This window comes from Mirounga angustirostris, unplaced genomic scaffold (assembly GCF_029215605.1).
Source record: "Mirounga angustirostris isolate CCGP_5_RB_7025 unplaced genomic scaffold, mMirAng1.0.hap1 SCAF_6, whole genome shotgun sequence".
NCBI classification, from domain to species: domain Eukaryota; kingdom Metazoa; phylum Chordata; class Mammalia; order Carnivora; family Phocidae; genus Mirounga; species Mirounga angustirostris.
In genome coordinates this window covers 24,736,938-24,761,278 of record NW_026991714.1, presented here as the reverse complement: position 1 = coordinate 24,761,278, position 24,341 = coordinate 24,736,938, and the positions used below count along the sequence as shown (strand labels likewise).

The following is a 24,341-nucleotide window of genomic DNA, read 5'->3' as shown; positions in this document are numbered from 1 at the left end:
GAAACCCACTGTCTGGCCCTCTCAGTCCCTACCCCGCCCCCCCCACACACCCCATGCAGATCCATAGGCACACATGTCCCCCCACCAGCACACGTCCTAGAGGGAGCCTCCAGGTGTGCACCCAGCAGGCAGGTCCTCGTATCCTCAGCCTACCGTCACAGGGGGGCCAGCCACACGCGGCTATGAGGTTTGGGTGTCGCCGCCGGCATGGCTGTTCCATGGCTGCCACCGGCCTGTGTGTTCCTGGGGACAAGACCGCTGGGTCGGTGCTGGCCACACATCTGACTCTGCTGGGAGTGGCCTGTGGCTGGTGACAGGGCCGCGAGGGAGCCTCTGTCGAGGGGGAGCAAAGAGCAGAAAAAGTCAGCATTCCACCAAACCCCCTGGGGCAGCGTGGCACCCAGCCAGGCCCAGCTCAGTTTATTTGGTGATAAGATTTGTTCCCCCCGACCCCCCAGCCCCAGGGGTGTGTGCCGCCCAGAGCTCTGGCCTGGATCCTCCCTGTTAGTCATTAGCAGCCTGGAGCTGCCCCTTGGAGCAGGGCTGTGGTGGGACAGGGGAGGCCTGGGTCGGAGCCGTCTTATTAACTGGGGTCTTCTTCTCTGAAGGGATGGTGATGGATGGGCCCCCCCGGAAGTGCTGCGCACCCCCCACTCTGGGCTCCAGTGGTTTCACTTAGCCCAGAGGGGCAGCCCCCCACATGCTGCCTCCCTCTGCCAGCACCTGCCCCTAGTGGGTCTGTACCGAGTCACATGGAAAGTTCTGTCCTGCTCCCGACTCTGGAGAAAACTCAAAATGCCCAGTCTTTAGGCCTGGGGTCGACTCTCCACGTGGCTCTGGCAAAGACAGAGCCCTCATCCTCAAGCTGTAATGTGTCTGCAGGCCGGGTGGGCCTGGCCAGGGGCTCTATCACTCCGGAGAGCACTGAAAACAGAGCTGCTTCCTCAGGGACAGCTCCGAGTGTGGGTAACCTGCTGTCCGAGGATGGTGTGCTTGGTTTAAAGATCCGCTGTCACTGTCTTGAAATTATTAATCATTTTTGAACAAGGGGCGGGGCATTGTCGTTTGACACCGAGCCCCGCCTGTTATGTAAGCCAGTCCTAAATTTTGTTGTCTTCTCTTTAATATCTTTTGAATTTTGAACTATGGAAACATGTTTGTTTGCTTTTTATTTTATTTCACTTTTATTTTTTTAAAACTTTATTTGAGAGAGAGAAAGAGCACAAGCAGGGGGAGTGGCAGGCGGAGGGAGAGGGAGAGGCAGACTCCCGGTGGAGCAGGGAGCCTGATGCGGGGCTCGATCCCAGGACCCCGGGATCACGACCTGAGCCGAAGGCAGATGCTTAACCGACTGAGCCACCCAGGCGCCCCTTGTTTGTTTTTTAAACTTAATAACAAAACACCAAAAAGGAGAACAGTAAAGAAGGACACCTTTATTGTTTGTGGTGCACATTTAGGAACGGGTCATGTGTCCACTGCGGGCCTGCACACCATACCTGCAATCCGCAGTCGGACGGACTCCCAGCAGAGCCTGTGTGGCATGCAGAATGCCACCCCCGTGAAGGACACAGAGATGGTGCTTTGCTCCCAGACCCATGCCACTGCCCAGGATGAGCCAGTCCTTACTCCACAGCTGGGTGGGGAGACGAGGCTCCCCAACTCTCCTGCTGACCCCTCCCCCCCAGGATTCCCCACCTCCGGGGCTATCTTCAGAGTCAGATGACATCAGAAGTCCTATGCTAACATCCCAGCTCTGCTGGGAACTCAGGGCAGAATACTTCTGTGGAGACAGGAGACTTCCATGGCGGGCATTGATGTGGCCTGGGAACCTCTGAGCGGTCATCTTGTCCACCCCCTTCAGGCTGGGCCCTGTCTATGCTGTCTGTTGCCCAAAGAGTCTGCAGGGACAGGGAGTCTATGAATTTCCCTGGCCCCTCATTCTAGTATTTGTCACTGATGTGGATTTCTTGCCTGAATCATTCATGTTTCAGTTTTTGCCCATTTCTTGCTAGGCGTAAGAAATTGGGATTCTCCTACCCCACAGATCTCACAGGGTTAAACATGCCCACAGCCTGAGGACCAGTTTTGAGGATCAGAACAGAGAGAAAAGCACCCCCCTTCAAGTGTGACGCCTCCACGGCTGGCCACTCAGCCTGCAAGGGAAGGAGCACTGCTGCCCTCTGGTGGCCAGTCAGCAGAGGCTCAGGGAGCAGCTGGGGGGGGCGGGGTCCCCTTTGCTTGTCACGGGACAGCAGCTTTGAGTATTCGTGTAAATGTCCTTTCACTGTTCCTGGAACACAGCAAGCTTGTCCTCACCTCAGGGCCTTGGCTCTTGCTGCCTCCTCTCCCTGGAATGCTCTTTGTCTAGATCTCTAGTGTAGTCTGTTCATTCTCTAGTCCTTGGGCCAACTGACACCTCCTCAGGGAAGCCCTCCTGGACCATTTTGTCTGAAACAGCACCAACCCCAGTTCCTGTCCCTTTCTATCCCATTTCCTTGTTTGCTTTGTTCAAACGCTTATCTACTATTTGAGAATATCTGTTTCAATTCTGTGTCTACGGCTTCTCTCCCTTATCAGAATGTGGGGTCCTAGAGAGTAGGGTCCTTGTTGATTTCATTTGTCACTAGACCTCCGTGCATTGTACATAGTAGACACTCAACAACACTTGTTGAAGGAATAAATAAATGCGTATCAAAGACAGCAACTGAGATTTAAGCAGAGCTTCTGGTCCTCAAAATCATGTATTCTGAGGTGGGCACATACCACCCTCATTTGACCGACGAGCAAGCCAAGGCTCAGAGAGATTTATAGGAGTCGTCTGAGCATTCAGCAGAGAGGAATGAGCCGGTCCTTGGTGGCTTTTCCTGGGCTCTCTCAGTCCCATACCTTGGAGGGGACTGAGCGACGTTCCAGGCCTGAACCGTGGCCGCCGAGGGTTGAGGCAGGCCCCCACGTGAGGTCCAGGCCCTCACCTTCTGGCCCTGGTGACCAAGGGAGCCTGAGCTGGGCCCTGTTGCAAAGCTGTGCTGTGGTTTGCGGGTGTGTGGGGCGGGGGCAAGGAAGGCCCGTTCACAGGAGAGTAGAACAGGACTCCGGAGACAGTGGCCTGGCCGTCTGCAGAGATGTGCGTTCTGGAGCAGGGGTGTGTTCAGGGAGGGTGGGTGGCAGGAAGGCTGGAGCCAGTGAGGGAACTGTGCCTCCTCCGGGGCCAAGATTTGGCTGTGACATTCTGGGTTCCATTGGGGCCCCTGAGGGCCCAGCCATGTCCTCACTACACTCAGCCTGAGGCAGGGGCTGCACTCTGATCTGGACCCAGTACAGACTCGAGGGGGTGGAGGGCTCTGGCTGCAGAGCCCAGGCTGCTGGGGCTGGGCTTGGGCAGGTCGGGGGCTGGTGGGGGCCGGGATGCCCAGGCCCCAGGCAGGCTTCGCTGAGCACCAGGGCGGGAGTCTGGATGATCAGCAACATCTACTCCTGGACTGGTCTTCTGATGAGAGCTTGATGGAGTCTGTGAGGTAATTCTCTAAGATGCTTCGATACTGGGGAAGGAAAAGAGAAGCCAGAGTTCACACCCTGAGGGGCAAAGAGCCTCACTTGCCTCTGTCTCTTACTGGCTGGTGGTGGTTGGGCTTTTTGTTCCCTCCCTATTGTGTTGTTAGGAAGCTGAGGCCCCCGGGGAGTGAGCACTGGTGTTCCCCACCCTCTTCTTTCCTCAACTCCTCCTCAGGTTTTTCCCAGGAGCCCAGAGCAGGTGGACGGCATGAGTCTCCTGACCTCCAACGAGGCCCCACAACTCTCCGTTCTCCAGAGGGAGCAACTGAGGTGACATCTGACCTCAGGCAGAGATGATGACAGCCCACTCCTCCTTTCTGCTGGAGACCTCTCCCCACAAACACCCCCACACCCCAACCTTCTCTCACCACGTCCACCTCCCAGCCTCCCCCCACCACTGCCCGGGCACCTGGAGAAGCCCCGTCAACCCTCTGCCCTTCCCATGGCCTCTACTCTCCCTAAAATAGACTCAGCGTTTCCGCCGGGCCCTATTTGCTTCTCTGCCCACCTCCCCAAACCCTTGGGTCCCAGCGATGTCCAGAGAAAGCCTCTCCACACCCAGCTGGCCACTTCTCTCCCAGGATCCACCCCGCTTGGCTCAGAGGCGAGGGTGGGATGGGGCAAGGGGGCCCTTCCTCCAGGAGATGGATTCGTGGGCAAAAGGGTCTCTTCTTAAAGGTCTCTCTACTCTGCCAGGCTCTCACCGGGCTCAGGCGTCCATGCCCCCCACAGCTGGCATTGCGTGTGTGAGTGCACGAGCTGGTGGGTGTGCACTCACTCGGCGGGTGAGTGCCTCTCACCCCCTTGGTGTGGCCCCGAGCAGCACCCGTCCCCACTGGTGAATGTCACGGCCTTAATGCCGTGGCCCTGGCTCCCAGGAGGTGGTGTCAGGGCTCACCTGCTGCACCCTGATGATGTTGGCTCCTGAGACCCATGACTCACTGTCACCCCCAGACTGAGTGGTCATTTCGGCTGACGTGCAGAGCTCATGGTGCTGGGCCGGGATCCAGCCCTTTTCCAAATAGTTTGTTTCTTGAGAGCCCTTGTTTCTCAGCCCTCCCACGTAGGGTCTCGCGGGCCTTAGTCGGCCTGCGTGATGGGCCTTGAGGATCCCTAGACAGATTATTTAGAGTTATTAGAATTTATATAATAGTAATTTTACAGGAAGGCTTAGTGCTGGGGGGTGAGGGCAGTGTAGGCTCTGCAAGAGGTCTCTCTCTCTGGAGATGTCCCCACACCCCAGACTGATCTCCCCCTCTGCTGGGGAGGAACCCCCACTGCTTATGCACTTGACCCAGGACACCCCAGGGCTTCCCTAGCTCTCACCCTGAGAGAGCAGAGTCCCACCCGATGTGTCTGAGAAGAGAAAATGGGGCCGAGCGGCTCCTTCTCGCCAGCACCGTCCAGCCTGGCGTGCGGGCCCCAGGCTCTGCAGCCCGGGCGTGTCCAGTCCTCCTGCTGGCCCCTTCTGCTGGGTGCGGGGCCCCCTCACACCGCAGAACGAACATAGTTACAATCCTGACATTTCTGAACCTCCTAGCGAGGGCCGAGGAAGAGCAGAGCGTCCCCGGCTAAGCCCCCCTCTACACCGAGTGAGCCATCTCTGCCTGAGGGGAAGGTTTTGGAAGGATTCTCTTGTTGTCTGGTATTTTCCGGGTCCCCCCCTCATCACGAAAGCCAGAGACCTTGACTGGGATCCGGAACTTTCCTAACTGGGTCTTTGGACCCAGGAGGCAGGGCCTGTTGGTTCATCACCTGCGAGTGTGCCCCACCCTCCCGTCCACCCAAGGCCCCGCTGGGACCCCAGAGCCCCTCATGACCAGAAACCCCTGCCATCGTCCACAACGCCAGCCCCCGGGGAAGGAGATTGGGAGTGCCCCGAGGCGGGGCTTTCTGAGCTCCTTCGCATTTTATTCTAGATTCAGATGGAACGCTGCCTCTGGAAGGTGTGAGAAACTTCCTCGTTCATTACACTGGCAAAGCCTGAGGTCTTCACACCAGCTTTCTTACACCCAATAATAGTCACGCCTCCACGGGTCCGTGTTACCAGAGTGCTTCCCATTTGTGACATCATTTCGGCCCGTCATGGCATCATCTGGCTCCTCAGATTTCCCACAAAACTTTCGAGTAACCGGCAGGCCACAGTTAGGTCTCCTGTGTAATTCTTTCCTCCAGGCCCCGGTCTCTAGGTGATGGGTGCATCTAGCTATAAATTCACATAGTAGTGTCCTCACGCACGCACCTGATATGCCTAAGGGATGTGACTGACTATTGCAGTCTGTCCTTTCAAGCCTGGTCACCTCTGTGGTGTCTTTAGATCCTGCAGCTGGAGGACCTCAAAAAGGTCCTTTTTTTTTTTTCTTTTCTTTTTAAAGATTTTATTTATTTATTTGCGAGAGAGAGAATGAGAGACAGAGAGCACGAGAGGGAAGAGGGCCAGAGGGAGAAGCAGACTCCCCGCCGAGCAGGGAGCCCGATGCGGGACTCGATCCCGGGACTCCAGGATCATGACCTGAGCCGAAGGCAGTCGCTTAACCAACTGAGCCACCCAGGCGCCCCTGGACCTCAAAAAGGTCCTATCATTTCAACATGCTTACCTGCTAGCCAGCCAGCCTGCTTCCCTCCTGGACGTGGCAACTACGTCTTTGTCTCGCTAGCTTCGAAGGAACTGGGCCTCCAAGCTGCCGATCACTCCACAGGGACCAGGTCTGACCGGTCCCAGCAGGGATGGAGTGCCAACTGGATTTTGATGAGCAGAATCTCATCATCCCAGATCCCCTGAAGCAGGTGGTATCCCTTCTTGGATCATGAGGGCATTCTTAATCATATTTTGGAATAACTAAGTACCCTCCTCTTTGAAAGTGGCCGGATTGGGATACTAAAGTAACTACCTACTATCTTTTCTTTCAACCTGTTAGCTGAGGACCTATTCTGGTGCTGGACTCACAAATCACTCTTTCCAACCAGAGTTCACTGCAGAACTCAGATGTTTCGAGGGACTACAAGTGTCATGCGCCCCAATGGACCGCATCACCCTCTCCTCTTGCGATGTTCCTGCTCTCCTAGCTTGGTCCCTGCATTCTATTCAATCATGCCTCCGATAGCCAAGCTGGGAACCTGGTCATCGACCTAAATAGCTCCTGGTTCCTTCTCTCCTCTATTCGACCATCATCAACCCCTGAGGCTCCCCTCCAAAGTCTATTGAGTCCACCCTGTCCTGCCATCTCCATTCTCTCATGCCTGGACTGCTGCAGTACCCTCTCATCCACCCATGGGGCCCATCCTCCATGAAGCAGGAAACACCCCTGCCAGAAACCCTTATACAGAGCTCCTGTTTTAAAGCAGCTACCTTTTGTTTAATGCCTTCTTGTACAATGAATTGCTTTATTTGGCCCTTGCAACAGCCCCATTATTCTTATTTGTACTTAAAGAGGCAAGTGGTGGCTGAGGGAGGCTGCACGACTTGCTGTAGGACATACAGTAAGAGGAAGAGCCAGGACTTAACGTCAGATGTCCCGGGCTCTGGAGCCCCAGCCTGGGGCTTCCCTCCCCTGCCCACCCCTCACATCTGCCTCTCAAACACTCCGACTACCTCCCTGGGAAGGAGGGGCAAAGCTTTGGTAGAAAATGTCTTTGAAAACGTGTTTGACTTTAAACTAGAGATGTGCAACATCCAGTTTCACCTTAAACATCCACGTGAATTTTACATCCTATGCTCTGGTAGTTTGTTTGCTTTGTTTTAATGCGAAAATATTTCTCCTTCAAGTTTCTGAGTAAAGAACACGCCCGGGGCGCCTGGGTGGCTCAGTTGGTTAAGCGACTGCCTTCGGCTCAGGTCATGATCCTGGAGTCCCAGGATCCAGTCCCTGGATCGAGTCCCACATCGGGCTCCCTGCTCGGCAAGGAGTCTGCTTCTCCCTCTGATCCTCCATCTCATGCTCTCTCTCTCTGTCTCATTCTCTCTCTCAAATAAATAAATAAAATCTTTAAAAAAAAAAAAAAAAGAACACGCCCGCTGGGGTTTCAAGGTGCCGGGTGAGCCCCCGTACGCCTCGGGGGCAGCAGCGACGTCTGGACGGTATGCACCTGCGGCGTGAAATCCGAGTTCTGGCTGGGGCTCTCCCGGCCTTCCTGATCTGTGCTGCTGACCTCGTGGGCTTCCTCGCTTGCCCCATACCCCGCTTCCCTTCATGCCACGTTTCCTTCTACAGACGGACCCACAGTTGGTTCCTCATGTGGGCCCTGCAGATTGGTGCCTGGGCCTCTGGCCATGCCCTTCTCTCTGTCCTTCTCCTACCCCCCCTTCCCCCCTCCCGTGTCCAGTTGCAAACTGCGTATCGTCTTTCAACACCCAAGTCACATACCACTTCTCTGGGTAGCATCCTCACCCACCCTCTCCACCAGCCACCACTGAGTCATCTCCGTGCCTTGACTTTGCTCCCTCTGGGGCACTTACGTCTATGACAGCCTGTTTGTGAATGTCTTACTCCTCTACCTGACCTCAGAGCCACCGAGGTCCGGAGCTCCAGCCCTAGCCTGAGAACTCGGTAAATGTTTCTGGGATTGCATTATTTCCATTTTACAGATGAGGAAACGGAGGCTCAGAGGAGTCATAACGACTTGCCCAGGGGTCTACTTGAAAGCAGCAGAGCAGGATTCGAATGTAGGTCAGCCGGACTGTGGACACCATACTTGTGACTTCCAGACATCTCATCAGTAAATTTCTGCTGCCGACATGAGGGACTGACCTGGGCTTGCTAAGTCATTCTTTTACCAAGTGGGATATTAAAACAACAACTACGATCACAACCACCACCAAAACAGAACCAGTAGAAAAGCTCCAGAAAGTTGACACAGCAGGAAAGATGTAACTTTAAGAATAAAGGGCACTCCCTCTTCAGAAAGGGCAGATGCTGACCACACTCAGGCTGTGGGCTGAGGGAGCTTCCCTGTGACTCATCATCTGGCAAATCACTGTCTCGTGTTTGTGGAGGGCCATTTATCACAGATCACCATACAAGGTCAAACAACATTCCTCCGCTTTCCAGGGGAATGGCATGAGCAGGCTCATCTGGGGCTTCAGAGCCAACGTTGCAGACGGTGTCATAAAACCACACCTCTTGATCATGCGCTAGAGACGGGCACCCCCAGCTTCCCTTTAACCTGAGGCAGCGAGGGCTGGGGGCTGGGGGGGGAAGCATAAAAACGGCCTGGCGGGGGCAAACCCTGAAATGAAGGTGCTGAGAGGTCTGCATGGCACGCTTGGGGCCTCTCCCCGGGCGGGCGGCCCCTTGGAGGTGGTTGCCGGCTCTCTCCCTGGTGGACGCCCACAGGCAGGGCCAAGGAACATTCTCTCCAGGGCCATGAGCAGCACGTGGCCAGGCAGCCGGTCCCCCATAATGACGGCAGGCACCTCCACAGAGGGGAAAGCCCCAATCTCCCGTGCTCCTTTCCTCAATTCAAAATCATTGCTGCCATGAGCTTCTCCCCTCTTCTGAGAAGCCCACCCTGATTAAATGTGGCAGAATGATGAGACAAGCTGATCCCTTCCCTGTGCTGATCACTCATGAACCCTCTTCTCAGTTTCCAGACTCCATATTGGAAGGGGATGAAAACCCTGCTACCGCTTCCAGGCAGCCTTCCCTGATCTTCCCGTCCTCCCCTCTCCTCCCGCACAGTTGGGCTGCGTGCCCCTCCTCTGAGGTCCCCCACCAAACGCTTCCCCAGCATACGTCTGTACTGTGACCACATGTGGGCCTGTCAGCCTGCCTCCAGAGAGCAAGGGGCCCCGAGCCTTGCACTCTGCCCCGCACAGAGGATACACTCAACACAGGGTCCACAGCTATCCGGCTGTCTGATTGGAGGACGTCAGCAACTCCTACAGGCTTGATCTTGCACTTGGACAGATGCGTGGCCCTGTAGGGCTTCTCTCCCACCAGCCAGGATTGAACTAGATCATCATTTCTCAAACCCTTACTGCATTAGAATGCCCAGGGGTGAGGTGCAGAACCGTATGTTTTAGAAACTCCATAGATGATGATCAGCCAGACTCAGGGGCCACCGACTCTACCCTCTAAGGGAGCTTTATACTTGTGGCCTTCTGGGGCTCAGAATCAGAGTACTGCTGAGCCCATTCCGGAACTAATGAGGACGATGAGTAATCCTGTCCTGCCCACAGCCCTGCCTGCACCCGGTGTGTTCTCTGGAAGCTCCTGAGTTCCCCATCCTTGGGGGCAGCCCCGGCCGTGTTGCCACCATAGCCACTCACCCTGGACAGAGCCCGACTGGCCAGCATCTCGAAGGCTTGTACCACATTGATGTCATTCTTGGCACTGACTTCAAAGTAGGGAATATCCTTCTCTTTACACCAGCCTTGGGCTACCTCCGGGGGCACCTGAATGAGGGGAAGACATGATCACTGTCCCTGTATCATCACCGCCGCCATCCCCACCATCATCATATTGCCCACCGTCACATCCCCACCATCTCCCCTCCACTCCCATTTATCGAGACTCTTCCATGTTTCTGAAATTTTACATGCATTTTTTAAAAGATTTTATTTATTTATTTGACAGGGAGAGAGAAAGAGAGTGAGTGAGTGCACAAGCAGGGGAAGCTGCAGAGGGAGAGGGAGAAGCAGGCTGCCCGTTGAGCAGGGAGCCCGACATGGGGCTCGATCCCAGGACCCTGGGATTCTGACCCAAGCTGAAGGCAGACGCTTAACCAACTGAGCCACCCAGGCGTCCCTACATGCATTCTTTCTTAACATAAATCTATGAGATGGTTATTGTTAGCTCCATTGTCCAGATGGGGAACCTGAGGACTGTGCTCAGGGTGTGTGAGGTTGAGCAGGATTTGAATACAGGCTTGGAAGAGAATTAGAGCCCACTGACTAGGCTGCCCTCCTAAGGCTCACACTAGGCACTTCTTCCTGCCATTGGCTCCTTCTTCAGTCCCTTCAAAAGGAGATGAACGTGACTCACGCTAGTCAGGGTGGAGGACTTCCATCCCCTGAACAGGTTGACTAGGGCCTGTGCCCAGGAGGTCTGTTGCTGAGCAGAGACTCAGGTCCTTGCTAACCCTTCTTCCCCAGGGTAGAGTCCTAGGAACAGTTGGTAAGCTGCTTCTATGGGCCAGATACTGAGTTAGATATCTTGTCATATTAATCCATTCAATCCCCCCAGTGACCCTGTGAGATGGGTCTTTTTTTTTTTTTAAGATTTTTTTTTTTTAATTTGAGAGAGAGAGAGAGAGCACAAGAGGGGGTAGGGTCAGAGGAAGAAGCAGACTCCCTGCCGATCAAGGAGCCTGATGCGGGACTCGATCCCGGGACTCCGGGATCATGACCTGAGCCGAAGGCAGTCGCTTAACCAACTGAGCCACTCAGGTGGCCCCTGAGATGGGTCTTAATAGCTCCACTTTATAGGTAAGAACATTGAGGCTCAGAGGGGTCTAGCAACTTGCCTCAGGGCACACAGCTGAGAAGGCAGAGCGGCAATGCAGCCCAGTGGCATCGGGGCTGCCCTCTGCAGGGCACCGCATGAGGACTCTGCCCAGCTGCCTCCCCCACTAGACCACTGTCTCCTTGAGCTCAGGCTCAGGGTCTTTTCAGCTCTTGACCTGGCACCATGGGCCACTCAGTGCGGGGAGAATGAGTACATCTCCACCCGACTGCAAACGGCCGATCAGAATTTGAGCATGTTGGTTTGGAAAGTGCCTGGCAGTCCCGTGAGTTACTTCCAAAGACAATTGGAGCCATTCAGTTTAATGCCTAATCAATTATTTCTGGGAGGAGGAAATGGCCATATATCGAACATTGCTGTGCTTGATACTTTGTAACCATGATTTCATTTTACTTAAGGGGGCCAGGGTTTTTATCATGGACAAAGGACATTCTGCCTCTCTCCCAGAGGACAGCGCAGCCAGGGGGAAATCAGATTGCCTCCCTCACTCCTGCAGGTTCTAGGAATGACTGTCTCTTTGGGATTAAAGGAAGCATCCCTGTCCCGTCTCTTTGGTCCTTGCTTCCCTGGTCTCAGGCGTGGTGGCAGCACCAGGGGCTCACAGCTCTCTCTCCCAGTGACACCAGCATTGGCCCGGCATTGGGAAGCTCGCCACCTGAGACTGGAGGGTGCAGCCTGAGTTCAGCTAAGCAGCCTGTCTTTTGGGGGGCTAGCTGACACATCCACACCCCATGCCCAGGTCCTGGGGGGAAACCCTAGGCCTTGGTCTTGGCCTCTGATCTCTAAGACCCTCCTGCCTTTAGGGGGAGGGCCCCAGAGCTGGCCAGGACTGCTTCCTTCCATGGAGCACGGATGCCCAAGGCCTGGTGAGCAACCAAGAAGGCTCACAGTTCAGGAACATTCTGAACTCTTTGGAGGAAGGGTCAAGCAAGGGTGGCTGGTGTTTCGTACTGTCCTCACCAGTAACCACAAATAAATAAGCATTAGGAACTCACCGTTGTACCTGGATGGCACCTTAGGAATGCAAAGGGCTTCCTACCTTTTAAAATCCTCCAGTGGGAGGACGGGACTTACTTCTTACAGTGCCTTCCTGCCTTCCTTCTCTCTATCCACCCCCAGGCCAACCCCCGCCCCCACCAGGTGATGAGCATGCACTGGAGTTGCAGTAAAAACTGAGGTCAAGTGAAAAGACGTCAAGGCCTCCCCTTCTCCAGGATGTAGGGAGATCTTTTATATTTCGTGGCGTGAGAAGCAGAATCAGTGCCCGCGGAACCCAGCAACAGAGCTGGGAGGACAAGCCTGCAGCAGCGACCCACTCAGCGCAGCTCAGCTCTGTTCTCTCCCACTGGACAGTGACGGGGGTCTGTCTGGTGCCCGCTTGTGACAGGCGTTTTCTCTCACTTGCCCCTGATCTTTCTCTGCTGGGTTTATATGGAATGGTTAAATACACGCTCCAAAATGTCAGTTGAGATTATGCTGTAAATTAACCTTCTTGGGGCTCCTGGGTGGCTCAGTTGGTTAAGCTTCTGCCTTCAGCTCAGGTCATGATCCCAGGGTCCTGGGATTGAGTCCTGCATCGGGCTCCCTGCTCAGAGGGGAGTCCGCTTCTCCCCCTGCCTCTAACTCACTTGTGCTCTTTCTCTTTCTCAAAAAAAAAAAAAAACCCTTAAAAAAAAATTAACTTTCTTTTCATTCACCCCTTCTCCTTCCCCACTCAACCTCCACAAGCCGGCCTGGGAAGAAAGCCACCCAGACAGCCCCTTTCACTATTCACTTCCAGTTCTTGTTGCGGTTTCATGATTGTTTAAATCATCTTGTCTTTTCGTTATTTATAAAATGACAGTTCTTTATACTTTAGGCTCTGACTGTGGCAATAAATTCAGGGTGTGCTACTTGGGGGACTTGGGAAATATGAAATTTTTAAAAGCGTTACCTGGGTTAATTTTGCTTTTGGCTGATAATATATACTATTAACGCTTTCCTTCTGTTACAATTTTGCTTGTTCATCGGAGGCCAAAAGTTTGACAAATCTAGCTCAGTTTGCATAATTTTATGTATGATGCCTTTCCATCTCCTATGCATTTTAAATGATCAATTGTATAAATGTTAACAGTGAGTCAGGTACATCTTAAACCACTACCAAAAATAACAGAATATTTTCAGAAAATACAATTCCCATGTTATGGATCAGTGATGAGTTAGAAATTGCCTACCTGAGCATAGAGCAAAGAATTCACATTCCAGTGAATAAATTCCTTATAGGATGGGTGCTAACAGAGCTGTTCTATCAAACTGATATTTTTCCACTATGACCTTCTATAGGAGGAATAGGTATTTTTTTTTAAAAAGTCAATAATTTCTTTAAAATCATTCTGGTGATAAATAGATGTATGTATCATACATACATATATATGATATATACATATATAATACACACATATATATGTATTTTATTGTGGTAACGTATACAACATATACATAAACATAAGATTTACCATTTTAACTATATTTAAGCGCACAGTTCAGTAGCATTAAGCATGTTCCCGCTATTGGGTATGGATGGATGGGTATCACCCCCACACATTTCCAGAACTTTCCCCTCATCCTAAATCTGGCAATATAGTTTTAAATATTTATTTCCTTTTTATGAAGTGGGAAAAACTTGCATGCTTTCTCAGCCCATCCCGTGGAGGAAATGAGAGCGAGGCTAGCAACCCCCTCGGTGTATTAGGCTCGTCACGTGCTGCTTTCTGGCAGCACTGCCTTCAGTCCCCAGGCCGGCTCATGAAATCCGAGTCCGGGCTCCAGGTCGCCTGTGAGGACACTGGAGCTGACCAGGGGCACACGGCGAGCACGGCTTTGAGTCCCAAGAAGGCGCTCCTTCAGGTGGCCCTCGGCTCTTACCCACTCACCCCTGTGCCAGTGAGAGCCCAGAGCACGTCTCTCAGCTGGCCTTCTCTGTTCCCCAAACCCCCTGCTAAGCTGGGACAAAACAAGGGACCCTGGAAGGCAGTGGCTTTCCAGCCTCACCCCTCCTCACTCACGGTTCCTCCTCTCCACTTCCCTGCCCTCATTTCATTATTGCTGAGCACTTCCCCACCTCTGGTCCTTACTCTACCTCCCCTACCCTCACCCCCATCTTGCCATGCCCTTGGGTGGGGGGCCTTGCCTGCAGAAAGACAAACTCCCCTCACTCTCCCTCCTCCAGGGTCCTCTCTCACTTCCCCGGCTTGGCTGAGCCCTGGCTTTTCCGGGAGTCTCTGTTCCCCCGTCACCCTCACCAGTGGGGGCTATCTCCGTGTGTCACTCACCACAGACCCCAGAGATGGGGATGGGCTTGCCTGGGGCCTCACTGGGCTTCTTTCAAGTCTCTCTCCTTCCTCTCTCTGCAGAGCAAAGCCCCTCCCCTGAAGCTTGGATGGACCCCCCTCCACCCCTCGGAGTCATCACCTGCTCTTTCCATCCTGCTTGTTGTCATCCTCATCCCGTGGCCCCCACCTCTCAGGGTAACCTCACAACTCCTGCCCCTCCAACAGAATGCATCTTCTCTCCACTCAGCCTCTTCTTCCCAGGTCTTGACTCAGGACCTCCGTCAAATATTGAATCTGGCCTCCCATTCTGTGACACAGTCTCCTTCCCTTCGACCTCTTTCCGCCCTCCTTCCTTCTGCTCTGCCCTTCCGCCTTGGACACTGCAGCTGCCTGCTCCTTCAAACCTCCCCTTGGCTCTCTTTCTTTGGTGGCTTGTCCATGCCCCCACACCTCTACTCTTCAGCTACTCTTGTCTGGAAACACCTTAGTCCCAGGTCCCTCGTTCCTGGCCCTCCACCCACATGTGGCTGCTGGAGAAACACCCAACCTGCAGACGCCAGCTTTAATTCCTGGTCTCCTTCTTCAGCTGAGCCTCTGATGTCACCCACCAGTTCTTATCTTTGTCCTTGACTTCTCTCCAGAGTAACTGGCAAAGCTTCACCATGATTCCTGAGACTTCTACTTGGTTCCCTTCCTCCTCCTGCTCAGGAGAAGCTGGTGCCTCTGATTTCACTGAGAAAAAATCAGACTCTCAGGCTTGGAATCCTTCAGCTTCCCACCCCATGACCTACAGGTTCATGAAGCAGGATGTTAAAATGGAAGTTTCAGCAGAGGCGCTACAATTTGATGGATGTCAGATATAAAGTGGGTTGGGAGACAGACTGCCCCGAGACCTTGCCCATTTCCAAAGGTTCATGACCAAGAAATTGTTAGATGGCTCTAAAACCTACAGCATGGATATAAAAGGATTGAAAGGAAGATTAGAAAGGATTTCTTGGGAAATAGCTGTGTTGTGGGTATATGCCTTCCCCTTCTGCAAGAGGGAGAATAGGTAAAGCCTCACCTCTAGCCAAAAAAAAAAAAAAAAAAAAAAAAGAAGGCTTTAAGGAGGCCACTTGAAAAGCTAAACATACGACCCTTGTAGTTTGGTGGATACAGTGGACAGGTGCCTGACATGCCTTCGAGGGATCTAAGGCAAAAGGCAACAGGGCAGAGAGAGAACAGAGAGAGAGTGAGAACCAATCACCCTTGCCCCTACAAGGGAGCCAGAATTCGAGGGCAAGCCTTGGAAGGAGATGGGGGCTCCACAGAGAGCTAGCCGGCCTGGGGCTGTTGTAAATCTCATCAGGAGGGCTGCCTGCAGGAAGTGGTGCCCTCAGTTGGGTGGAGGAGGAAAAATCAGGAGACGAGGAGAGAGAGGAGCAAAATGCAAGACGCTTGTCATAGGAGGGACAGTAAATGCTTCCAGTAGAGGCTTCTTAAGGACCCAAAGGTAATCCATGGAAGAGACAACTTGAAATACCTGCTGGGGCCAGAGAGTACAAACTATCTTGTGACAGTATCCATCAAATAAGGATTTTCCTGCTCTCCTGACTTCTCCCTCTTGCTTCATTTCTAACAGGGTCTGAAACCAGAATTATCCAGAGAAGGGGAGGAAGTGTGGACACATAAAGTTGGCAATGATATGCAAAGGACCATTCCCTCCACCTAGACCATAGTTTCTCACCTGTAACTGCCCCAAGTGGAAAAAAGAAAGGGAGACACCTTGCCTTTTAATGAACTTAGGACTTTGATTATTATCTGAGACTGGATGTTTGCAATTAGAGAGTTGACACTGAATTTGAAACCTGAAGTGACCATAGAATTGATGATGCCTAGATTTCTATTTCCAGCACAGACATCTCCTTTGAAGTTTTATTCTTGTATATTCTATTCTTGTATATTCTACTGTCATCTCCAATTAGTTGTTCTACAAGTTCCTTAAACTCAGCACATCTAAACTCGTCTCTTTCTGAACAGGAGGCTCTTCTTCTTCTTCTTCTTTTTTTTTTTTTTAAGATTTTATTTATTTATTTGAGAGAGAGAATGAGAGAGAGAGAGAGAGCATGAGAGGGGCGAGGGTCAGAGGGAGAAGCAGACTCCCTGCCGAGCAGGGAGCCCGATGCGGGACTCGATCCCGGGACTCCAGGATCATGACCTGAGCCGAAGGCAGTCGCTTAACCAACTGAGCCACCCAGGTGCCCCAGGAGGCTCTTCTTAATGATGGTGGTAGCTTCACTGGAAGCACCATCATCCACCCACCCATCCACCCATCCATCCATCCATCCATCCATCCAACTTGTCCATCTGTCTGTCTGTCCATTCATCCATCCATCATTCCAAATGATGCCTCAGTTCTATCCTTTTCTCTATTTGAACCGTTGTGAAAATGTAGCTCAAATATGATGTCTCAGTTCCTCATTTCTTTTCTCTATTTGAAACACTAAGACAACCTTGTTCAAACGGCTCTTTTTGGTGTCATTTAAGCTTCATTTGGCACAAGAGCATCTTTTGCAAATTAAGACTACCTCTATTGTTTTTTCATTAGTACGCAATAAGGAAAGAGCTCTAATCAATTCCACTATAGCAGTAAACACCTGCTGAGCGGGATCACTATAGCTACAGGGCAGACCGGCTGTCATGTGGTTAGCCAGATAATCTGGAATACACTCATGCTGATAAAATATAGTCCCAGAAAATTAATGGAGTCAAGAATTTATAACTGCAATCCCCCGCCTGGCCCTGGGTAGAAATACTGTTCTATAAGTTAATTCAAATTCCACCTGCCTTCCTCTGATGCCTTAATTCTTCCATTCCCTGTCTCTAGACAAAATTGCTTTCACTCACATCATGCTATTTCTTGCCTTTGCTCATGCTGAATCCACCTCCCCTAGGAAGCCCTTTCTATATTCGGGGCTTGAGTAGATGCCCTTTCACTGTAGTCTCCAAATATCCAAGGTGTATCTCTATCATTGCATTTATCATGATCATCTTTTAGAGTGTCTGTATCCACTACTAGACTGCAAGATTCTTAAGGCAAGGACTGTGTCTGATTCAGCTCTCTATGTGTGGGTTCTACCATAGGCTCTGGCGTGTAGTAGGTGCTCACGCAACGTTTGGGGACTGAATGGAAGTATGGACGGTACCTGCCGGTCTGCGAGATCGATCTTGTTTCCCAGCACCACCATGGGGTAGGATGGCTCCACTGGAATAGTTTTGGCCAGAACATCACCCCGCCAGGTATCCAGCGCTTCAAAGGACTCTAGGTCGGTGACATCGAAAGCCAGGATGCAGCCATCGGAGCCTTTGTAGAATGTGGACACCATGGAGCGAAACCGCTCCTGTCCGCCCGTGTCCCAGATCTGGAGGGGAAGAACAGCCACCCCATCGGGCTGCGATGAGTGCTTGGAGGTGGGCCCAACTGGGTCATGTGATGGCAAAGTTGCCCTTCCCAGGTAGGAAACGGACAGCCCCGGCACAGGCGCTTGTGGTCCATTCACCCACGGGCATCTTAACCCTGTGGCCCATGTATACTACAGCATCTTTGCCCTATCATCTGAACTCTCCTTTCTCCCCTGGGTCATCAAGACAGGCACAATTATTCTCACTGTATAGATTTGGACCTTGGGAGTGACTTGCTCAAGGCCACTTACCAAGATTTCCAGTGAACCTGAGACTAGGAGTAGGGTCTCCCAACCCTTGGATTTGTCCTTTTTTTTTTTTTTTCTCCCAGATCAGGGATCAGCAATTTTTTCTTAAAGGGCAACATTGTAAATATTTTAGGCTTTGCAGACCATACCGTCCGTTGCAACTACTCAATTCTGCCATTGTAGTGTGAAAGCAGCCATAACCATAAGTGAACAGTGGACATGGCTGTGTTCCAATAAAACTTCATTTACAAAAACAGGTGGTGGACCACATTCGGCCCATGAGTTGAAGTTTGTTGATCTCTGTGCTAGAGCTTTGTAGATCCCGGTGCACACTGCTGTGTGAGTGGCTAGCTAGGGAATGTGGGGTGATTTTCAGGGATGCATGCTGAAGAGGGGAAGGCAGAGCTGCTCACCTGTAGCTTCAAAGTTGTGTCGTCCAGGATGATAATCTTGGAGAGGATGCTGGCCCCCAGTGTGGTCTGGTAGTCCTCGTAAAATGTCTTGTGCACATATTGGTGGAGGAGGGAAGTCTTTCCTACACTGAGCACAAATCCCCAGACACATGTGAACAACGTACACACACACACACACACACACACACCCCATTCTCAGATCTTGCCATGCCCCTCTTGCTGCCATCTCTCCAAGATTCTGAATTTCTAACACTTGCAGTCCAAGGACCACAGTGAGCAGCAAGGGATTAGGGAATGGACTCTAGAAGCCGGGACCCATCCAAATAAAGCAGAAACCAGGCAGCCCGACTCCCAGGCTCTTTTGCCAACTGAGCTCTCTTCCTGGGGGTGGGATGTCCTCCCTGGTGCCACTCTGAATCAGAAAGGGACCCATGGTAGGTAGGAAATATTCAGGAGGTCTCACCGCCCTTGGGTAGGGGCTGCTTCCCAACCGCCACACCCGAGCTGATCTTGGCTTACCCCAGGGCTCCGATGATGATGAGCTTCAGGTCCACCTTCTTCCGGGGATTCATGGAGGGGCTTCAGAGCCTGTAGGGAAACGGAAGTCAGCTGCATGCTGGTCAGAGTCCCCTGCAGCCAGAGTCCCCTGCAGGCTGGCCTCTGCTTTCCCTCCCTTGATGTGCAGATCACTGCTCTGGGCCCAGACTCAGGTGGGGTTGTTCTCCAAAAGAGATGGATGATCAGCAACCTTTACACCAGCTCCCCTCCAACTTCCTCTTGGGGCCTCCCCAAGGCTGGAAGCGTGGTGGTCCCACAGGACAGGCACATCGCTCACCCTTTAGCTTTACCAACCCTGCTCTTGGAGGCAGCCAGGAGCACCAAGAAGAATGGACGGGACTGAACAGAGGCCTTGAGGACAGTCAAGCCTGGAGCCAGGGATGGAGGGCAGTGTGGGAAGAGGAGATGGGGGCAGGACAAGGGGTCCATTGTCAGGACTGCCTGAGAGGCTTTGGATGGGAGAGTGCCCCTCCCCCAGCCCGAGGTGTTGCTGCAATCACAGAATCAAAAGGCTCTTCTCCAATGCAGCTGGTGGGGGTAGAACTGGTATGTGTTTCTGGAAAGCTACTTGGCAGCGAGTATTGACAGCCTTAAAAATGTTCCTGCCCTCCATTTCTAGGAACTGGTCCTAAGGAAATAATCTGAAATGCGGGCAAAGATTCTTGTTCAAGAATGTTCTGCACAGTATTATTTATAAACACCCAACAACAAGGAAGTGGGTAAATAAATCATGGCACACAATGAACTATTAATGTTGAGTTTTTGAGAATATTATATTAATATGGGGAAATGCTTATGCATAGGGTCTAAAGACTTTTAACAATTATTTTGAAATTATTTAAAATTTTAAAAATTATTTAAAAAAATAAAAAAAAATTATTTGAGAGAGAGAGAGAGCATGAGCAGTGGAGAGGGGCAAAGGGGGAGGGAGAAGCAGACTCCCCACTGAGCAGGGAGCCCGACCCGGGGCTCGATCCCAGGACCCTGGGATCATGGCCTGACCCGAAGGCAGACACCTAACAACTGAGCCACCCAGGCATCCCTTTTATGACTATTATTAACACACAAAAGGAGCTTGCAGGACCGACACTATTGGTCTCTATTTTACTGCTGAGAATACAGGTGTTTAGAGACGGGAGGTAGTTTCTCTCTAAAAACACAGCCTATAAATGGTAGGGCCTGGGAGCTGGGATTTGAATCTAGGCCTACCTGTTCATTCTATTGTTTTCCATAAGACTGGAACAAGGATCACACACCTGCCACTTGGTGCCCCTGTCAGAGAGGCTCAGGGCTGGGTGGTGTGGGCTTGGCGTGGGGCACGAAGCTGGTGTGCTTATGAAGGGGAAGTTGGGGGTGAGGGCGGGGGAGGTAGACGGTGTGTGTGTGTAACAGGATCAGTATGCACTACCTGGGGAGCTCCCAACGTGTAATCAAAGATAACATACAACATAAAAGTGGGCAAGGAATATGAATAAGCAACCAACAGAAGTCTTATGAATGATGAGTAGTAAGCTCTGAAAGGATACTCAAACTTACTCATTTTTAGAGACGTACAAATTTTAAAAATACCATTTTTTTTTACCTGCCAGAGAGTGGCAAAAATTAAAAAGACTGATGGTAACATTTAGTGTCAGCAAATGTACAGGGGAAGAGCTATTGTATATGGTTGATAGACTACGAAAAACACGGCCTTTTTTGGAGGGAAATTGACAATATCAAAATGTAATACCCCAGATTCTAATTTTAGAAATCTATCCTGCAGAAACGTACCTATGCTCAAACATACCTTTATACAAAGATGATTGCCGGAGAACATTGTTGTGACCCAGTGCCCATTGATAAGAGAGTCTCTACATAAATTATGATCCATTCAGACTTTGGAATAGTAGGCGGTTTTAAAACGAGTGAAGTAATGAAGTAGAAAAATATGATAACAATTTAAGTAAAAAAGAACATCCCTGAACATTTTGTATAGTATGATCTCAATTGTATAAAAACAACAACCTCACAGGTGTTGACCATATATTTAGTATTATATTTGTGCTTGTCCTGTATATACAGAAAGCTATGGAGAGAGACACATTAAATGAATAATAGGAGCTGAGGGAAGGTAGATGAGAAGCTAGGAGCTATTGTTTTATTTTATATATGTCTTGTCTTAAAATTTGTTACACAAGGCTCAGTGTTACTGTAATTAAACAATATCAAATATAAAACCTTAACATTTCTTTAAAAAGAGCACATGGGTGGATGGCAGCCCAAAGTCATCTGAGTGTGACTTCTTTCTTTCTTTCTTTCTTTATAAAGATTTTAAAAAAAATTTTTATTTGACAGAGCGAGAGAGAGCACAAGCAGGGGGAGCAGCAGGCAGAGGGAGAGGGAGAAGCAGGCTCCCTGCTGAGCCAGGAGCCCGATGTGGGGCTCCATCCCAGGACCCCGGGATCATGACCTGAGCCGAAGGCAGACGCTTAACCGTCTGAGCCCCCCAGGAGCCCCTGAGTGTGACTTCTTGACAAGACAAATTACTTTTGTGTTTGGGGCAGAAGAGGGAGGTCCTCTAGTAGCAGGGATTGATCAGGAGTTTTGGAGTCAGAATTCTCCATACATTCGTGACCTTGGGTGAACTGCTTGACCTTGGTGAGTGTGTTCCCACGTGGGTGAAACAGACATGGCTCATGGCTGTAGCTTATTCTGCAGGGTGGCATGCGTCATTTTTTAGAGCACAGGCTCCCCCAGATAAATGGTTAACAATTGCACGGGATGGGGGTGGTGGCAGAGACCAGATTTGTAGCACCTGCCACCTTCTGCGGTGTAGATACTCCCACCATGGCTGGTTTCAAGCTACCAGTGTGGAGCCAGCTCCAGCGCACTGTAGAGGGACCTCAAAGATGATCTAGTTTAACTCCCACCCAATGCTTGAGCCATCTTGACCATATTCATGGAAGACAGAGCTAGACCTGCCCCCATAGAGCTCCTTCCTTCCACTAGCTGTGGATTTCTCCTGGGGCCACATAAAGCATGCTCAATCCCTCTGCCACATGCCAGGCCTTCTGAGGTTTCAAGGCTTCTCCTTGAGTTTTTCTTGAGTCTTTTCTTCTTCACACCCTTGTGACTCACCTTGGCTTTGACTCTGAGCTCCCTTTCCCCATCCCCACCACCCCCTGCCCCCAGGCCCCTTCCCTGGATGTGCCCTTAAAGTATTCTGCCACTGCAGATATTTGCTGAGCTTGCTATTTAAAATAGCCTGGTCCTTGCACCCAGGATAACTAGCAGCAACAGGAGGGTGACCAGGACCATGTCATTGGCGAGGGAAGGCATCTTGGCAGAAGACACTGGCTGGGCTCACCAAGGAGGCATGTGCAGATTTCAGACGTAGCTGAGTCCCTTCCCATGTCCTCTGGGCTCTGCTCTTGGCTGGACTTTGGCAACAGCTGCCCTTTTGAGCCTCCTCCCACTCACTCAGCTGCCTCGGATGCTTCAAACCTGGGCATCCTCCTGGAGGCCAGGCTGAGTCATCACCTTCCACTGTTAAATAACAGGGAAAAGCAGGCTTGGAAGGCGGTGCCCTGCCTTCAGCCAGCCCCGGTCCACCCAGAGCAAAATGTGCAGGCGACTCACTGTCCACTGCATGTGACTAACTCGTCTCCCCTTCTTGCCTGGCAGTCCTTCTAAGCCTGGAGCCCTGGTCCTGCCCACCCGCCAAAGCTACGGTGTAGCTCAGTCCCTGGGGAGCAAGAAAGACTGGGTTGATGCCCCCCCCCCCCCGCAACGACAGCCCTAGGGCTCGGGGCCAGTCCTACAAGGACTCTTGGATCTGCTCTGCTCTTACCTTCTCACTTCCCTTCTCTCCCTACCCCACTGGCCCCAACCAGGACCCAGGTACAATTTTCTGCCTTGCTGGTGTTGGGTGAGGTGTTATTTCTGCCGACTAGGAGGCCAGTGAGCAGGGGCAGATGGGAATTCTGAAGCAGGCAGTCTCCCCACCTTGCTTCTACTACCTTACCCCACTTTCAGTGCCTCCCCTCCCTGCTCCCACATCTTGGAAAGTGGTAAATATATCCACCCTAAAAATAATGGGATTTACAATCATGGGAATAAAGTTTGTCTTTGAAAAGAAGCCATCTATGGAGTGAAAGCTTTATTGCCTTGAGGGAAGGCTCACGAGTCTGCCTTACCCTCCTAAATCCCAGCAGGTCTAGACCTGCTCCCTGGAGGAAGTGCACCCACAGCCCTGGTTTCAGGAGGTTCAGCGCTTGCTCGTGTTCTTTAAGTTCTTTGGAAGTATTAGTCTTGTCTCCCTAAGTAGAATGTCAGTGCCCAGAGAACAGGACACTGCCTCCCACTTCTCTATCCCTCCATAGAGCCTGACCCATGCTGGGAATATTGAATCTCCAATAGTCATTCATTCATCCCCATCTATCCATCCATCGGTCCGTCCATGTGTCCATCCATCCAGCACATGTACTATGTGCCTACTCTGCATCAGCACTATGTAGATCTGAGGCTACAGACTAGTTATTATCTCTATCTTGTGTGTTGGGGCATCGATTGACAAGCTCAAAGAAATTATTTTTATTAATGCATAATGCCTAGCAATTATAGGGCACTTGGCAGTTTACAAAATGCCAGCATAGTCCAGTGGGTTCCTGAGCCAAGAACAACTAATTAGTGGCAAGCTGAGACTAGAACCCAGATCTGTCCAACTCTGTTCATTGCTTGCTGAGCATTGCAGAGCCGTGCCAGGAGACATTTATGATTTAGAACAAGAGGGTCACTTTCCTACTCTAGGAGTTCCTCCTTCCCCGATGAGACCCTTTGGCCAGAAGGTTCCACCCAAGAAGGTGCCCTGTTCATGTGGCAAGCCTACCCAGGGCGTTAGCTGACCTCCTCAGCTGAGCCAGCAGCTGTGTCCTCCTGCTGAGACCAATGCAGAGCCCTGAGCCGGGCCCCAGCTCCCTGGGCTGGGCGGGGAAGTCCTTTCTGCCTGGCTCGCTACCATGCCCTAGATGTTTCTCTGGCGTGGGGGGTCTTGGGGTTGGATCTAAGCCCTGCAGCTGCCAGATTCTAAGCCTCATCCTTACATGCCTTGCCTCTACTCCCCCCGCACCACCCCCAAACCCCAGTACCTCTGGGGATTGCTGGGCAGACAGAAGAACCAAAAAAAACTTCCAGGGCACTTACAGCTGTGGCTGCTTAGCATCCGGCCTCCGAGGGCAGGCGGCGTTCTCTCTGAGTCTGGGGGTCTCCTCGTAGAGCAAAGTTCTCAGCCGGTTCAGAGGAAAAAAGCTTTGGATCAGAACAGCTTGTTGAGGCCAAGTGACTTCTGTTTCCTTCCTCTCCCTCTCATGCACAGAC

The 24,341-nt window shown here is 51.6% G+C and overlaps 1 protein-coding gene across 1 annotated transcript; it reads right to left on the bottom strand.

Annotated features, from left to right (window-relative positions):
• Positions 1-900: 900 nt before the first annotated feature.
• Positions 901-24,341, bottom strand: RAB7B (RAB7B, member RAS oncogene family). The gene is made up of 6 exons (XM_045876938.3): positions 24,168-24,341; positions 18,948-19,016; positions 18,429-18,555; positions 17,512-17,727; positions 9,821-9,946; positions 901-3,539 (listed from the first exon to the last, which is right to left on the bottom strand). The coding sequence occupies exons 2-6, from the start codon at positions 18,998-19,000 to the stop codon at positions 3,459-3,461; spliced, it is 603 nt and encodes a 200-aa protein (XP_045732894.1). The 5' UTR covers positions 19,001-19,016; positions 24,168-24,341; the 3' UTR covers positions 901-3,458.

Coding starts and splice junctions, on each gene's coding strand:
- RAB7B (XM_045876938.3), bottom strand. CDS start 19,000: ATGAATCCCCGGAAGAAGGTGGACCTGAAGCTCATCATCATCGGAGCC. Junction 18,556..18,947: donor ATCATCATCGGAGCCCTGGG/GTAAGCCAAGAT, acceptor ATTTGTGCTCAG/TGTAGGAAAGACTTCCCTCC. Junction 3,540..9,820: donor CCAGTCGGGCTCTGTCCAGG/GTGAGTGGCTAT, acceptor TTCCTTCCCCAG/TATCGAAGCATCTTAGAGAA.